At 40.1% G+C, this 18706-nt stretch overlaps 1 protein-coding gene across 1 annotated transcript in view; it reads left to right on the forward strand.

Annotated features, from left to right (window-relative positions):
* XIRP2 (xin actin binding repeat containing 2) overlaps window positions 1-18706 on the forward strand; it is a 144693-nt gene that overhangs the window by 107861 nt on the left and 18126 nt on the right. The window contains exons 4-6 of the mRNA XM_040358503.1: window positions 13507-13599; window positions 13799-13871; window positions 18239-18357. Coding sequence (XP_040214437.1) covers window positions 13507-13599; window positions 13799-13871; window positions 18239-18357 — 285 coding nt within the window. The remainder of the gene's footprint in view (window positions 1-13506; window positions 13600-13798; window positions 13872-18238; window positions 18358-18706) is intronic.

Consider the following 18706-nt stretch of genomic DNA (forward strand, 5'->3'; position numbering starts at 1 on the left):
TCACTAATTATAGCTCGTTACAGCAGGTATACCAAGCAAGAATCTTTAACTTTAAATTTCTACAAACGTCTGACCTTGCTCCACTTTCCCTTCCCCTAATAGAACCGTACTTGAGACTAGCTCATTAAGTCTACTGCTGAGAACATCCCACAGCACAGAGATTTATGGACAATGTGGGTACATCTAAACAATGAGAATTTCAAAGAACAAAAAGTATCTCTTTGGTCAGTAAACCTTACTACAGAGTAGAAGACATAGGAGTTGTTCTATCATCTGCTTGTAGGTGCAAAAGAATTAGGAATGGAATACTTGAATTTAACCAGGCTTAGGATCCATGAGGATGTAGCCTTCCCACTTTGAAATATTATTAATGCCAGCCTTTTATGAAGACCCCTATATATAACTATATATAGATGAGGTACAGCACCAGCTCCATTCATACAGCACATACAGGTTTTCATACAAGTAAACACATGAGTGTATTCATCGTACCTATTTTCTTCATAATTCTACTTTTGACTGAGGCAAATCTCTCCCATTCAAAATGTTTTTTGTTCATAGAAACCATGTTTGTCTGGGTGGTTATTGTCACGTACCTGATAGGAGACTAAGACGATGAGGACAGCCTCTCTAGTATCTCCTGCCCAAGCACCCCCTGAAGGTGAAACAGGTGAAGGTGAATAGGAGGGACATGAGTGCCTAAGGATGTAGTTTGTAGAAACCTGAATTGGAGATGCCAACCAGGAAGATCCAGCAGAACATGAAAGCAGTAGTGTCAGGCGAGGAGTCAGTAGAAGGATCACCGAGAGTAAAGGGGAACTCTGGCTTGGTCAAAAGTTCAGGGTGTTAGAACTCATGGAAGATGTTAGCATACACGTAGCAGGACTATGCATAGAAGGCGTCAGCCGCGTCAGCATAAAAGGCAAGTAAGCACTTGACAGTGGCATGGAGAAGATTAGGAGGCAGCAGAGAAGTCACAGATCAAGCCGAGGTCGGTAGTAAGCAGGCATAGCAGTACCAAATCAGGAGCCAGATCAAGGTCAGAAATGGGTAGAACTTGAGTACAAATCGGGTCAGGAGGAAGCCAGGAATCACATTCAGAACAAGTCAGAGAGTGTGGAGTACACTGAAGGACCATCAGCACGGACATTGAGTTAAAGTATCCCTTAAAGTGGTTGTAAACCCACATTTTTGACTTTTACCTACAGGTAAGCCTATAATAAGGCTTACCTGTAGGTATAAAGAATATCTCCTAAACCTGTACGGTTTAGGAGATATTCCCCCCACAATGCGCCGCTGATTGCAGCGGCGCATGCGCGGCGGGGATCCTCGGCTAAAGGACCGGCAGCCGCCGGACCTTGCCGAATGGAAGTCTCCCGCACGCATGCGCGGGAGTGACGTCATCGCCGCTCCAGCCAATCACAGCGCTGGATCGGCGATACCCGGAAGACACGCCGAGTCAAGATGACATCTCGCTCGGCGTGGACCAGGTAAGTTCCTCTCACCTCGTTCCGAGGTAAGTATTTCTTAATGAGCTAATATGCGGTGCATACTAGCTCATAATGGCTTTTGCCTTTCAGGTGAAAAAAATAAATAAAAATAATTTGCGGGTTTACAACCGCTTTAAATAAGCAGTCTGGCCCAAATTACAGAGTCTGGGCACGCAGGCACCTCTGAGCACATGCCATGCTGCATATGCACAGCCATGTGCATACTTGTGCACACACGCTTGGCGAATGTTTGTGCAGGAGCATGAGCATGCACATTTTACCGAGCCAGCTGGCTAATAGGAATTCTTTGATAGCTATAGTGTTATAGTATTTTTAGTACCAAAATCCTAAAACTAACGGTGAATTGAGACAGGTTTCTAGTTTTAGAAAGATTAAAACTTTAAAATGTTATAACAGAAAAAGAGGCATTGCTTTCCAATAGATCAGCCTAAGATACTACTGAGCTATTGACTCCAAGAGCTAAATTGTAAACATACATTTTCTGTTTCTCTTCTTCGCTAGCTAAGCATACCTGCTTATCTAATAACAGTAAAACGAGCAGTCTGACTATTACATTAACCCATATCAAGCAATCATGAGTCAGACTACAGCTACATAGAGAAGAAAGACAAATTAAATGTATTTCTATGTATTACTATGTAACTATTTCTGCATGCTATGAATTACTGCAAACCACTGTTAAACTTTACAGATCATTGAATATACCTTTTCTCAATAAATGTTACTTACTTGGGTCGATTGGCATAAACTTAAACCAAATACAATTTTGGAATTTAAAATAATATTTAGATTAATAATAGATTAAACTTTATAGTAGGATCTATTATTTTGTGTGGTATTTTCCCCTATTTCTGGCAATATTAGTTGTGGTTTTCCCCTGTCACAAATGACACAAATTTTGTGTGGCCTTTCCCTGTGACAGATAGCACTTTGTATGACCTTTAAATTCCAAACAGTGCATTCAGACAGACTGCATTTGGCTGATAGAAAGCATTTTGTGTGGCTTTTTACTGTAACGGACTGTACATTTTGTGACATTTTCCATTGACAGGCTGCATCTTGTGTGGAATGTCCCTGTGACAGATAGTGTTTTATGTGGCCATTACCTGCAATGGACTGCTTTTAGTGGGCCTTTTCACTATTCCAGTTATTCTCTTGTAGCCCTCTTTTTGGAGGTTATAAGAAATGGCCCTCCCCAAATAAAATATTGCGCTAAACCTGTGGGTAAATACAGTGGCGTAGCTAGCACATCTGGCACCGGGGGCTGGCCATTTTTTACAACCCCCAAGAAAAATGGTATGTGGCAATATTGCGGCGCCATGGAAAAACTGATTTTCAGGGGTTGGGCTTGGCCCCTTATTTCCAGTGAAAGGAACTTTTTAGGCGTCAGCATACCAAGACATTTAGGAAAATTTCATGCTCCCAACTTAGTGGGAACAGTTTGGGGATGGCCTCTTCCTGTTCAACATGACTGTGCACCAGTGTACTAAGCAAGGTCCATAAAGTCCTGGATGAGCGAGTTTGGGGTGGAGGAACTTGACTGGCCTGCACCTTAACCTGATAGAACACCTTTGGGATGAATTCGAGCAGAGACTACAAGCCAGGCCTTCTTGTCCAACATCAGTGCCTGACCTCATAAATGTGCTTTTGGAAGAATGGTCAAACATTTCCATAGACATGCCACTAAAGCTTGTGGCAGCCTTCCCTTCTGAGTTGAAGCTGTTATAGCTAAAAAGGGTGGGCCAACCCAATATTGAACCCTATGGACCAAGACTGGGAAGCCATTAAAGTTCATCAGAGGTAAAATGCACAGAAAACTAGGAGTTCATGGAATTTCTGACAGGATCATAAGATTTTGTTTTGTTCTTTGTTCTGTGTACTTTCCGCATTTAAAGGGACACAACATGGTGAAATGTGCATTTTTTGTTCACTTTTACCCTCTAATAAAAAATGTAAATAATCGTGTTGGGTAGTTAGTCCTTTTAATTGACTTGACTACACTAAATTACTATTAGCAGACATTTAGCTAGATTCAGAAAGACTGCCTTAACTTTGCGGCGGCGTAGTGCATCGTGTTTACAAATTCGGCTGAGGGGGCGTGTTTTATGTTAATGGGGGGTGCCCTGACGTGATTGACGTATTTTATGAACGGTGCATGCGCCGTCCGTGTACATATCCCAGTGTGCATTGCGGCAAAGTACGCCGCACGGTCCTACTGGTTTCGACGTGGGCGTAAATTACGTCCAGCCCTAATCACGGACGACTTACGCAAACGACGTAAAATTTTCAAATTTCGACGCGGGAACGACGGCCATACTAAACATTACTATTCCAGCTATTTGATGGAATAACTTTAGGCCTGAAAATGCGTTACGTAAATGGCGTATCTTTACTGCGTCGGGCAAGCATACGTTCGTGAATCGGCATAACTACTCATTTACATATTCTAGGCCGACCGCAAATGAAGCGCCACCTAGCGGTCAGCCTAAAAATTACACTTTAGGATACGACGGTGTAAGACACTTACGCCGCTCGTATCTGAGCCTAATTTAAGCGTATCTGGTTTCCAGAATATGCTTAAATTTGCGTCGGCGCAGATTCTGATTTAGGCCGGCGTATCTACTGATATGCCGGCCTAAATCTTTCTGAATCTGCCTAATTGTATTGGTTGTTATGGGTCACTGCACACTATTGCTCTTGCACTACATTATTAAATCATTATTAAATATAGGTCTGCATGTGTATCTAGATTAGATGTTACATAGATAGTATAGCTCATGGGTGATCTAATCAAAATGTGATTGCAGTTGTCATTCATTAACTGCCTTATGAATACAAGAGTGTCATCTAGCAGTAGATAATGGAGATCATATTTTATTATGAATAGTCTTTTGTGTCAGTTTTTAATGGGCTGACTGAGAAGCAAGGGCTTGATATGCGGTTATGAAACAATTATGTGAGAGAGCCATGTCGATTGCAGTCATATAAAACATGTCATATAAGGAAAAAGCCAATCCTTTTATTTCGCTATTGATTCCCCAACATGGCTGCTGACTGTAAATCTGGAAGCCTGTTCACCCAAGAACATTGGCTGCATCAAGCTGATAAGGCATATTGGCAGAGGACAATTTACAATTTACGTAAAGCAGATTTTATTTTATTTTTGTATATTTATGGCTTCATGGACTGTAAAGTACTTATTGAATATCATGGTAGAGAGAGAAGTGATACATAACTCCCCTTAAAGCGGGGGTTCACCCAAAAATAAACTCTTTTACATTAGCTACATCCCTCCAGCATACTGCTAACATCTGCAGTATGCTGTTTTTTTTTGTACTTATTGTTATACGAGCCCTTGTTATCCGGCTCCGAGCGGGGGATTACTTCCGGGTATAGGCGTTCCTAAGCTGAGAGGAGTTGATTGACGGCTGCTAAAGCGCGTCACACCTTCCGAAAATACCCGAAGTCCCACACGGGTGTTTAAGGCGCCTGCGCAGTCAGCTCTACACGGCAGGCGCCGTAAACGGCCGAGTGTGACTTCGGTTTTTTTCGGAAAGCGTGACGCGCCTTAGCAGCCGACAATCAACTCCTCTTCGCTTAGAAACGCCCATTCCCCGCAGGATTCCCCGCTCGAAAACAGAAAACAAGGGCTCATATATGATAAGTACAAGAAAAAGAAAAAACACAGCATACTGCAGATGTTGGCAGTATGCTACAGCTAATGTCAAAAAGTGGATTTTTGGGTGAACCTCCGCTTTAAGAATGAAACCAGGCAATGAGTGACATCAATCAGAAAAGTTCTAACATCAGCCAGGAAACATTGCAGCTGTCAAAAATCTACATTTAGGTTATCGTTATCTTACAATTCGCATAGCAGGAGATTGTGACTGGCTCTCTATGTAGCCAGTTCACACGTCTCCAGAGCGGCTCCGATGCAAATTGTACAAGAGTCCTGTGTGTCTTCTGGTCCATTTCAGATCTGAATTCAGCCAAAAATTCAGGTTGAAATCAGACCTAAAACAGCGAATCGGGATGCACTGGGCCCCTGCTGTGATCCGCCCCATACTGCTGTGTTAACCAGCCTTAAAGAACAACTCCAGGCATTTTTTTTTAATGTTGAAGGTTTCAATAACAATAAATAAGAAGCAGCTCTTGCTGTTTAACTCATGTAGCGTTTCCCCCATAAGAGCCGTTGATTAGGATGGGTCGTCTGTTCTTTGTCTCAACTTTATCCAAAAACCTCAGCACCTCTAACACACCAGGTTGGGTGTACAAACATACAATATCACAGGAAATCACTGAAAGTAATAATTAGTCCCATATGCATGAGCACAGGGTGTGCCAGGTGTGCCCAGGCACACCCTAATCACCATTTACAGCACAGATCTCCCCTACTGCCTTGGCTCCCCCCTTCCCCTTGCAGTGCTACCAGCTTTCCTTCTCTCCCACCAGCTGTTGCTGCAAGGATGTTTTAGGATGAGTAGAGGAAGGGGACGGTCAATATGTAATTGACCATACCCTTCCCTTTCTTCCCTTGAATGAACATCGTGAGTGATCAGTAGTGTGTGCTTGAGCTTTGGGGTGCACACCCTAATGCAATATGCTGCACACACCTATGATTAGTCCCCAGTAGACATGTGCAATTCGTTTAGTTTCTAATTCATTTTTTAACGAAAATTCGTTAATTCGTTAATTCTGAATTTTCGTATTAACAAATTCTTTATTTCCAAATTTTCGGACTTTCGAAAATTTCGAATTTTCAAATTACCTGAATTTTCAGATTTCCGAAAATTCCAGTTTTCGGAATCCCCGAAAATTCCAATTTTCGTATTTCCGAAATTTAGAATTTCCAAATTTTTTAATTTCCGAATTTTGGAAATTCGGATTTTCGGAAATTCGAAAATACGAACATTTTAGAATTTTTCATTTTTGAATTTTCGAAATTTCGAATTTTTAAATTTTTAATTTTCGAAATTTCGAATATTTACATTTTTTATTTTTCGAATTTACACATTTTTCACTTTCGAAAAATTAGAAAATTCTAAAATTAAAAAATCGAAAATTCAAAAATTAAAAAATGTGAAATTTCCAAATTGTAACATTCAAAAATCTTAAGATCGAAAATCTAAAATTCGAAAATGGGAAATTTCCGAATTTTTAGAATTTCCGATTTTTTTTTCATTTTCGTTTCATTCGTTTTTTTTCAGAAATTTAGTTTTTTTAGTTTTTTTAGTTTTTTGCTTTTTCGGAAATCCGAAAATTCTGAAATTTCATTTCAGAATTTCAGAATTCCGAATTTTCGAATTTCCCGAATTTACGAATTTACGAAAAAAGCAGAAAAACGAATAAAACGGAAAAAGGTATTTTTAGATTTTCCCGAATTTACGAAAAAATTTAAAAAACCAAAATAACATAAACGAAAAAAACTATTTTTTTTGGGCAATGCACATGTCTAGTCCCCAGTAGTAGCACTATATCAAAGAAAACAGGCACCAAACCGGGTTTGTTAAAACAAACTTAATTGTCACCCAATATGTTTATAAACTAGGCAGACATGAAATGGATTAACAATTGCAATAACACAATTGATTAGGCATAAGATGACATCTGGCATCTAGATCAGCATAAATAGTGGTAAGGCCACCTGAAGTGCAGCAGTGGGCTGTAGTAAAGTCTAATCTACCGAGTGCTGGAACTATACTGTCAGGCCCCGTACACACGACCAAGAAACTCGATGGGCAAAACACATTGTTTTGCTCGTCGAGTTCCTTGTTCGGCTGTCAGAAAACTCGTCGAGCCAAATGTTCTCATTGCCCAACAAGGAAATAGAGAACATGCTCTCTTTTTGACTCGACGAGTTTCCCGACGGGTTTCTCGGCGAAAAGTGTACACAGGACCGGTTTTCTCGGCAGAATATGTCTCCCATCGAGTTTCTTGCTGAATTCTGCCGAGAAAACCGGTCGTGTGTACGGGGCCTCAGAGAGCATTTAGGCTTGGATAGAAGGAAATGAGTCCAGAGAAATGCAACTTCCAAGGTAGGGTTCATAGGCGTTTATTAAAAAGTAGCAACCTGTACATCAAGCCAACGCGTTTGGGGGAATAGACTCCCCCTTCTTCAGGGCTGCATGCTATTTAATTGGAGCAATTCCCATTAATGGTTATGTTGGATCAAGGTTTCAGAAACCAGTATGGCAGAATGTCGGCTTTAGTCATATAGGCAGGTTTCTGAAACCTTGATCTAACATAATCATTCATGAGGCTGTTTTTTATGCATGTTCATTCTCTCTTATCTTTTTCTAAACAACTCCATAATACACTGAAATTAGTCAGTGTTTTCCTTTCATATACAGTAGCTGAACCAAAGAATATTCTTGCCTGATTAAACTGGGCTTTCAGCATGCATATTTAGTCATTTAAAACAAAGCTTGAAAAGCTTTTCACAAATGACTACATTTAAACTAATGCATCCCAGAGGCAGAGAGAATGATGTATTCACCACCAGCTCAGACACAGCAATCCCAATTACTCTCCCATTTCATAACAGCTTAATATGACCCAATCAAGCCGCCAGTAATATAGGGACCACTCACCTAGAATGCGCAGGGCCATTTCTTAGGGCTGAAATGACCTGTGGGAATTAATTACACTGAGCAAGTAAATGTTTTAAAGTATTTTAACTACATTGTGGTTGGTCATGTGGTTTTAAAGCTTTTTATGGCTGGGATATACTGAGCTGATCGTGTGAGCTTCTCACGCCTTTGTAAAATATAGATGCAGCAAGCTAAAAACCTAAGATAAACTTGTGCCTAATGCTGCGTACACACGGTCAGAATTTCCGACAAGAAAAGTTTGATGTGAGCTTTTGGTCTAAAATTCTGACCATGTGTAGGCCCCATCGGACTTTTTCTGTCGGAATTTTCGACAGCAAAAATTTGAGAGTTGGTTCTCAATTTTTCCGACAAGACAAGTTCTTGTCAGAAACCGATCGTCTGTATGCAATTCTGACGTGCAAAAAAACATGCATGCTCAGAATCAATTCGACGCATGCTCGGAATCATTGAACTTATTTTTTCTCGGCTCCTTGTAGTGTTGTACGTCACTGCGTTCTTGACGGTCTGAATTTTGTGTGACCGCGTCTATGCAACACAACTTTGAGCCAACATTCCGTCTAAAAAAATTCACGGTTTTCTTGTCGGAATTTCCGATCGTGTGTACACAGTTCTGCCATGTTTTTACAGTACAGTACACATTGTTCATAGGAACATTTCTGAGTCTATTGAAGTGCATGTAACGCAGATGCTATCTATGGAATGTGGAAGAGTTAGAACCCCTATATTTTATAGCTCACAAAAATGTATAGAAAACGCTGGACCCCCAAAATTCTGAACATTTCCACCAATTGGTGTGAGGGTAGCATTGGAATATTAAGTCTAAAACCCTTTTTATCAAAATAAAAATTGCCACCAGCAGACATAGGAAAAATATCCCCAACTGGCACACAGACAACAAAAAAACAAAAAAACAGACATGGGTTCTAACCTTTTTGCCACTGTATTGACAAAGTAGAATAAAATGGTTTTGGTTTAAAATACACTTTACAATAATAGACAGTGATCCTGCCATTAAGGACCTTGTTCAGGCACTTCCTGTATTTGGGGAAATGTTGTTCTCCTGCATTGTCACTCTATTGCAAGCTCCACTGATGGAGACAACAAGCAGTCATGTCAACACAAAGGCCCGGATTCAGAAAGGACTTACGCCGACGTATCTTCTGATACGCCGCGTAAGTCCATGGATGCGCCGTTGTATCTATGCGCCTTATTCAGCAAACAAGATACGCCTGAATTTTGGCTTCATATGACCGACGTAAGTCTCCTACGTTGTCATATCTTGGGCGCATATTTACGCTGGCCGCAAGGGGCGCTTCCATTGATTTACGCGTCGAATATGTAAATGACCTAGATACGCCGATTCACGAATGTACTTGCGCCCGTCGCTGTAATCTACGCCGTTTACTTAAGGCGTATGTCCGGCGTAAAGTTATTCCACCTAAAGCAGGGGTATCTTTGGGAGTATATGCGACGTGATTCTGAGCATGCGCACGCATTCGCCGTTCGTTCGGCCATTCATTTGCATGGGGTCACGGTTCATTTACATGTATCACGCCCTCCTTCAACCTATTTTGAATTAGGCAGGCTTTCGCCGGCCAATTTACGTTATGCCAGCGCAAGTTTGGGAGCGAGTGCTTTGTGAATACTGCTCTTGCCTCTCAGAGTTACGTCGGCGTAGCGCATATGAGATGCGCTACGCCGGCACAAAGATGCGCCGATCTACGTGAATCTGGCCCAAAGTGTGCTGGCATGATCCACCATTGTTACTAATAAGAAGCAGGTGCAGGGAAATGATGTGCAGCAGATGTTGAAGTGGGTAAATGTAGACAGGAAAGTGTCTGAAAGAGAGGAGATCATCAACACTGAGAAGGAAAAAAAGTCTGAAAGGAAGGGGGAGTAGTATATGATACACAATGCATAAGTAAACAAATGTCATTAGGATTTGCATCTACAGTAATTGCTAGATATTAAGCTACTTCAGAAGGATTTTGCACTTCTTGAATGTTAATTCCATAATCAGTAAAAAAAAAAAAAAAAAGCCAGAATTTTTTTTCAGATAGATATGTATAGGTTTGTAAAAAATGCCACTACACCCGTCCTTGCTCCAAACTACCTTAGTTTCCTTCCCCTTTTAGTCACCTCATTCAAATATTTAGACGTTATTAGTACTTTTACCCCCATGGACACCTTGTCAACAAATATAGACCCTCTTTTGCAATTTGTGAGGCATAAACTCACTGTGTTATCTATAACTCCCTTTGCTGGCAGTATAAACCTGATCAAAATGATAAATGTCTATATATCACTTCACATATGCCAGTGCTGATACCCAAGTCATTCTTAAAAGCTACTTTCACACTGGGGAGACGCTTTACAGGCACTAAAACGCCTCTAAAGCTCCTCAGCGTGAAAGTGGCTTAAGTCATTGGATACATTGTTTATGCTCTTTATCTGGGCAGACACATGTTGTAAGCTAAAACTTTCAGTTTTGCAAAGGCCAAAATGCAAGGCAGGCATGGTGGCCCTTCTAGACATGTACTGTATTTGTACTACCTGGCAAGACAGTTGAGACACCTTAAAATTTAGCTTAGTCTAGGACCTTCATAACACGGTGGAGACTCATATAAGTTTTCTAATGAATTGCACCCCTGACTCAAACTAAACCAGATATATCCAACCGGGAGCTGATTTCCTTCAAGTACTTTGGCATTGTCCAGCGATTGCCAGATACTGTAAACAAATTGTGGACCTGTTGTCTACTGTAATTTCAACCCCTGTCCCATTCACCCCTGAAGTTTGTCTATTGGGCCTCCCAGATAAAGAGCAATGGCTGCAATATACTGGAAACCCTTTATAAACTCATTGCACTTAAATTGTTACAGCCCTACCCTCCCTCACTCCAGCAGTGGTTGTGTGCAATTACCCAATTATTACCTTATGAAAAGGTTATCTATGAAAACAGGGGCTGTCCTCATGAATACAACAAGATATGGAATATGTGGTGTGCATCTACTTTACCATTAACGTATTTCACAGTGTGTGCACTTCTCTATTGCACCCACACACCGTGTTATACTGGGTCATAGTAGATTGGTGATTGTACATATCATGTCGGTTGGAACAAATGGACTCAGGGAAAGGTTTGTTATATGGTTTACTGTACTTTAAATAAGAACAAAATATATTACACACTCTGAGATCTAAATTGGCAGCAGCACCTGTAAAAGCCTGAATACCCTACTTTAGACAATGTAATTTAGAAAGACAGGTGCGCTTGCCCACTAAATCAATCATATACATGAATAAAATAAAATGGCATCAACATGATATAAACATGACTCAAAAAACTACCGATATATAAACTATATAAACTATATAAAATACAAATATATAAAGTGCAAAAGAGTTCTAGATATAAAACAAAGTCCCAAACACTGCAAAATGTCCAATATATAAGTGCAGAAAGTATGTAACTCAATCATAAAAATAAGCTATGTTACATACTTTCTGCATTTTTTTTTTTAATTTCTACATTTTATTTTCCAAAAAACAAGTTATACATAGAAAAACATATCCTAAACAAAGTCAGGAGCAGCACAGATAAACAACAATAAAGATATATACCATTAGTTGTCCTATGCATAACGTGGCTTTCTGCATTTTTTTTTGGACTTTTGCATTGTTTGGGACTTTGTAATATATCTAGAACTTGATTAATTTTTATGATTGATTTACATACTTTCTGCACTTTTGTATTGGACATTTTGCATTGCTTGGGACTTTGTTATTAATATTTAGAACTCTTTTGCACTTTACTTTAACGTTTATTGCACTTTAATGCCTTTTTGTCCTACATGGGACTTTATATGTCATCTTGTATGGTACCATGTCTTATTAATTCTTGTTTTCTTGTACCTGCCTTTTTCTCAATAGATAAAAAAAAAAAAAAAAATGTATAGTAACAACTGTCTCTTTTTTTGTGTGCATTTCTTGAGCATTCATTCTTCATTGTCCATGTAATTGGGCACATGGTGGGGGAGTGCACACATATGTGCTATAAGGTGTCCCTCTTTCTTATCTCAGAAAATTGGGAGGTATGGAAATGGTCATTAAAATAACCCTATCCTGATTGTTACTATTAGTAAATGACAGCTCTCAAAGGACTGGTGGAAGAAACAACCCATGCCGAGAAATTAATGTATTTTTCATGTGTATCCTGGCCTGCACAACATCCGAATCAGTGTAATTACAGATCATAGACAGTTAGATTTAAAAGAGCCACACTCACTAATCTCAATCAATTGCAAATTATGAAAATCATACAATTAAATGATTTTTAAAAGTGAAAGGAGAAGTCAGAGAAAAGAAAATCCTTTAAGGCTTCATTTCCACTGGCGTTTTTACAGCCACTTTTCTGAGCGTTTTTTACAGCTTAAAAACGCCTGTCCATGTTATTCTATGGCATCATGCCCACATAGACGTTTTTGAGCTGCAAATGGCATAGGCGTTTTTGAGCTGTAAAATAAACGCAGGACCAGGGCGTTCTGAAGCTCCAGAGTAGAGCTGTAAAAACGCCAGACGTTAAAAAACGCTCAAAAACGCTCAGTTTACAAAATAAACATGGACAGGCGTTTTTAAGCTGTAAAAAAGCCTAACAACAGTGGCTGTAAAAACGCCAGTGGAAATGAAGCCTCAAAGTGCAGTTTTTCTTTAAGAATCTTAGTCTTGCCTCTAAGGCCCCGTACACACGATAGAATCTATCCGCAGATAAATCCCAGCAAATGGGTTTCTGCGGATAGATCCTATGGTGTGTACACGCCAGCGGATCTGTTTCCGCGGAGAAATCTCCTCTGGGATGGATTCCAGCAGATCGAATATTTGTTGTGCTGCACAACATATCCATCTGCTGGAATCCATTCCAACGGATGGATCCGCTCGTCTGTACAGACTTACCGGATCCATTCGTCCAAAGGGATTCCCCGCACGCGTCGTAATGATTTGACGCATGCGTGGAATTCCTTATATGACAGCGTCGCGCCCGTCGCCGCGTCATAATCGCGGCGACGGCGCGACACGTCATCGGCAGAGGATTTCCGCGCGGATTTCAATGGGATGGTGTGTACACTCCATCCCATCGAAATCAGCGGATTTCTTTGAGAGGATTTATCCGTGGAAACGGTCCGCTGGACCGTATCTGCGGATAAATCCTCTCGTGTGTATGGGGCCTTAATGATATGTCACCACTCTGCCCTGTTTGCGCGTTTTTGCCTATGTAAGTAGAATTCATGCAAAACAATTCAGACTGAAAATACCAGACACATAAAGCTGACACTTTAGTTGTCTAAAATAGAATCTTATATTGTGAATATGCCTTTGTCGTTTAGGAAACAAGAAGAAGCAATGAAGTCAAGTTTGTTAGCAGCAGCCAAGCAACTGAGCAACACGAATCACAATTTTCAGCCAGTAATACAGAACAGGTATTATACAAATATTCATTAGCACATTGTGTATTTAAATTATTTGCAAGCCTGCACATGAATATAACTATTACAACTGTTTGTATGAAAAATAGTTTTATTCTTAGCATAACTCTCTGGAGCCATTACAGTGTGTCCATTTATTTATTGATACTGGGGATAATGCTATATTTTTATTGCCATCATTTTCCTTACCTAGGTGTCGGTTCATGAGCAAAGCACCCATGAGAAATGCTCAGCATCTAATTATAATCAAGAAGCTGATGGCGTTGGTAAGAATCCTGCTTTAAATATATGCGGTACAGCTAAGTTAAATGCAATGGTGTAGCAAATTGAAGTCTTGTAAATTTCACGAGAATGTTTACTGATAAAAAAAATATTTAAATCAATAATGACAGAAAGAAATGCTCTAAGATGAGACTCGGAGGAATAAAAATCATAATTGATGTTACACATATCAAACATAAAGTGCACCTGACTTTTTTAAAGCAAATAATATACTGAAAAGGAGGAAGGTTAGGATAGCTGTTAAGATTTTTTGCAAGGCAAAAGGTTAACAAATAAGTGTACTTACGAGTGGTAAGGGCTTAAAACTCTGTCTGGTATTCATTTTTGTCTTTGTCCTCATTAGGGAGATTCATCTATATTTGTCCTGTTGACTTACTGCCCCTGGAATTAAATGCAAGGAAACAAACGACATGTTTTATCTAGTACATTCGTAGTAGTGAAATGTTCTAATGGTGACAACTATTCTAGTGACCATTTGTCTTTTACACCGAACACACTATCGAAATTTCTATCGGGATAAACTCCAACAGATTTTTCTGACGGAATTCCATTTAGGCTGTCTTGCATACACACTGTCACACCAAATTCTGACCGTCCAAAACGCAGTGACATACAACACTACGATGAGCCAAGAAAAATTAAGTTCAATGCTTCCGAGCATGCGTCTACTAGATTCTGAGCATGCATGTTTTTTTCTCTGTCGGAGTTCCACACAGACGATCGGAATTTGTGATAGAATTTTTTTTCATCAGAAAAAAAGAGAACATGTTCTCTTTCTAAGTCCGTCAGAATTTCCGATGGGGCACACACGCGGTCGGAATATCCGATGAAAAAAATCCGTCTGACTTTTTTCATCGGAAATTCCAATCACGTGTACAAGGCATAAGAGGGCATATCTATTAGTGTTGTGTCCACACAATGGGAAATGAACAAACGTCCCTCTCAATGTAGAAGCCACACTCCACTGTTTTCTCTTTCAGGTATCTTTCTTTAATTGTCAATAGTGCAGCTGAATCCATTCCGTCTCTATAAAAAAAAAACACATCTCCTCAATACATTTCATCACAAAGTAGCTTAATCATTAGGATATCCTTGCGATCAAATCACATTGTGGTAAAACACATTAGGGAGGGGTGGTTTTTAAATGGACACAGTATGGATGCAACTGTACTATTGGCAGTTGATAAAAAATGTCTGGAAAAGCAAACAGTGGGGTGCGGCTACTTTTTAATTCATATGTCTAATAGTAAGCAGAGGCAGGCTTTTTTAAGCCGGCATCCTGTTTGTTCGTGGATGTTGGGAAGTGCGAGTTTGGAGCAGTGTTGGGGATTTTGGATGTTTCCTAGTTTAGTCATCTTTGTCCCATTGAGGAGATCTATCTTTATTGCCTGTCCTACAGACACAACAGATGTTGAGTGGTAGTAAACCTCTAGAAAGATAAAAAACAAGGGGTCTTCCTGCACGTTGAAGTCATAATGTATTAGTATGTACCGTATACTAGCAGATTATGACAGACTTACCTGTACACAGAGCCCTCCAGTGCAGTGCTGTCACAGCTCCCCGGTGCTGCTGTCTTCCTTCTGGGTTTGCGGACTCCGACTGTATGAATGGCTGGGGCCCGCAAAGAGCCTTTGGGTCCAGCACAGAGCACTGAAGGTCTGCCAGGGTATGCCATCCCTTCAGAGCCCATGTACCACTGACGTCACCAGCTGCATGTTGTGTGAATATCTCCTAAACAGTGCAAGTTTAGGAGATGTTCACTCTATCTACATGTAAGCCTTAATATAGGCTTACCTATGGAAGTGAACCATCGGGCCTTCAGAAAAAAACTTAAGCCACATCTATTCTGAAGCGTGGCTAGAAGACGACATTGGATACAGCACCTTGAGGCGATTTAGTTCGCATTTGTAGCGCTATACAAGCTACTCACTCACTCAGTCACCTGTAGGTACAAGTTCAAAAGTGGAGTTTTATTTCACTTTAAAGAAAATCTCAAAGTGAGGGAAATACTCTGCTAGACAGCTGTGACCAGAACTGTGTCCTCATTTCAAGATTTCCTATTCTGGTGACAACTCCAAGTTTGGATTTTCATTCACTTTCAATCACAGTGACAATTGTCACCCCCCGTGGACATAAAATTTACACTTACTAGAGGTTAAAATACTTTCCCACTCTATCGTCTACATTTTTGACTTTGGTTACACCTAAAGGCAAGAAAGAAAATGCAAAAGATGCAATAGTATTCCAGTATGTTATTGCAGGGCAATCTTATTTCAACACTCAACAACATCTCATGATGTATAATGCCAACAAAAGCTTTACATACTTCAGGGCTCTTTATAACATGACAAGAACAGACAGCATGCTTTGGAAAGGAAGATGTGGGGAGGGGGCACTTGACACAATATTGAGCAGCCTGACATAGACCCCCATCTTCCCATTGTCCTTTGTGTTGGCATTAGAAGTGTTGAAGAAATGTAATGACTGCACTGTCCTGTACAAACCAGGCTACATGAACTATGCTTTCTTCTGGTACAAAGTATCTATTTACTTGTACATGTTGGAAGCATGTGGGATTTGGCTTTAAGCACCCACTTTCCATTCCAAGTAATCACCACTTAATGGATTAGTTCCATTCTTGATTTATCCCATGAGCCTTACCCTGTGCAAGATTGACCTAAAAGTATCAAGATTTTAGGATCACTGACAGACTTACGTGTAACATGTTTTGTTTAAAATTGTAGTACTTTTTATATACCGTATTTATCGGCGTATAACACGCGCCGGCGTATAACACGCACCCTAATTTTAGGAAGAAAGTTTCAGGAAAAAAAAAATGTAAATTCTGAACTTTTAAGCAAAATAAGTGTAGCTCAGGAAGTGGGTAAATCCTTCTGGGGCTGAAGTGGTTAAGACCAGTGCACACTGATGCCTGACAAGGGAGGGAAAAGAGACACAAACTATTTGCAAGGAGGGGGGCCTGTCAGCCAGTGCGTGTTGTGTGTTTCTCTTAGCTCCCCCTCCCCCCTGTCAGGCAGTATCATTTATTGCTTCCCCCCTCGCTGGCATTATAATTTATTGTCAGCTTAATTTATTGTTTATTGTCAGCTTTTCATGTAAATGATTTGTACCTGTACAAGCTCTGTCAGATCCAGCAGACACTCAGATCAGGCGGCAGACATTCTCCTGCTGCTCTGCGCACAGAAGCCAGTCTAACTCTCGCGAGCAGTGCAGAGCGTTACCATGGCTACCCTATGAGGGCTGCGAGAGTTAGACTGGCTTCTGTGTGCAGATCAGCAGGAGAATGTCTGCCGCCGGATCTGAGTGTCTGCTGGATCTGATTGTACCGGGACCCCTTTGTCTCTGGTGTCTGCTCGTCTGAGATCGCACCTCCCAAGGCACTATATGCGGTATGTACAATGCAGTTTTTAAACTATATCGGCGTATAACACGCACATGCTATATTCAGGGTGAGAAAGTGCGTGTTATACTCAGATAAATACGGTATTTAAAGTGGTATTAAATATTAAACTCCAAAAAATTGCAGCTTACCACTTCTTAGATGAGGTGACTGCGTTGGTTTCCTTTTTTTTTTTTAAGCTTTTTAATCCCAAAAGGAAAAAAATACTGTCACTGTAATTTCTACTTTCCCACTTGTGTAGTTGAACTGGTATCCTGTATGCTCTATGCAGTAGGAATAGATGAGAGAGTTTTTGAGATGCTAAGACCGACACTAGAGGGGCAGAGGCTAAGCATAGTTCCCACTGTTCCCCATCTATAGGCCCGAGTCTCTTTTCCAGCCTTTCCTGCAGGGGAGTATGGATGCATCACGTGTAGAGTTTAACAGAATAGAATACACCCTAGAAATCATTCCCTTTTAATCTGTTTCCAACAGAACATCAGTGACATCAGTGGGTGGTCAGTTGAGGTAAGCAAAGAGGAACGAGCTTGGGTCTGTATTGCGTGTCTGAGCTGAAGATAGAAATAGAACTGACTTCTGGGAGGGGCAAACTCTTTCTGCAATTCCAAAAAGAATTTAAGTATCAACTGCAACTGTTTAATTATGTTAGCTGGAATTTGGCTTTAATTTGTTAGTCAGGTTCATCTAAATATGCTAGTGCATCCCTCCAGATTGGCTGTCTAAAAGTGTGTCCATTGCTTGTCCATCCAGAGTAAAGACACCCTAGGATAATAAGTGGGCTGTTGGCCAGACTACCAGGTGAAAATAAAGGAAAAAGGCATTTAAAATAAAACTAATGCAGCATATTTAAGGACTGATAAGCTGCAATACATTAATTTATCTCTGGAAGTAATGCTGCTTTAACTAAGTTGATCACTTTTTATTCTGTAGGTTACCAAGAAATTCCAAAGGTTTCTGCTCAAGTTCTTAAGGAACAGTTTGAGAAATCTCTCAAGGAAAAAGGCACTAGCTTTGGTGGAAGTGTCACCTCACAAGGGAAATATACAAAGGTACATTTTTGGTAAAACTTAATAAAATGTGTCATACTAGTAAGCAAAACAAGTTGTTGACAACATAAAATAGTACAAAAGACCAGTAAAATATGTCTTTGTGAAGTGATATCATCTCTAGGTAAAATGTTCAAGCTTAAATCTCTGGAGGTTTGAATTTTTATCTTTGTTATTTTCCCTGCTTCAAGCTTATCTTTTCTCATTTAACAAATTATTATTCTTTCCACTGATACTATTTTCTCTGTATATAGACTGATTTTTTTTTCTATACTCAACAACAAAGTTATTTAAAGCACATTAAATATAACAACTGACTATATTTTATATAAATTACTGGTTCTAATGGGGA

Source organism: Rana temporaria, chromosome 6 (assembly GCF_905171775.1).
Source record: "Rana temporaria chromosome 6, aRanTem1.1, whole genome shotgun sequence".
In the NCBI taxonomy this organism is placed as follows: Eukaryota; Metazoa; Chordata; class Amphibia; order Anura; family Ranidae; genus Rana; species Rana temporaria.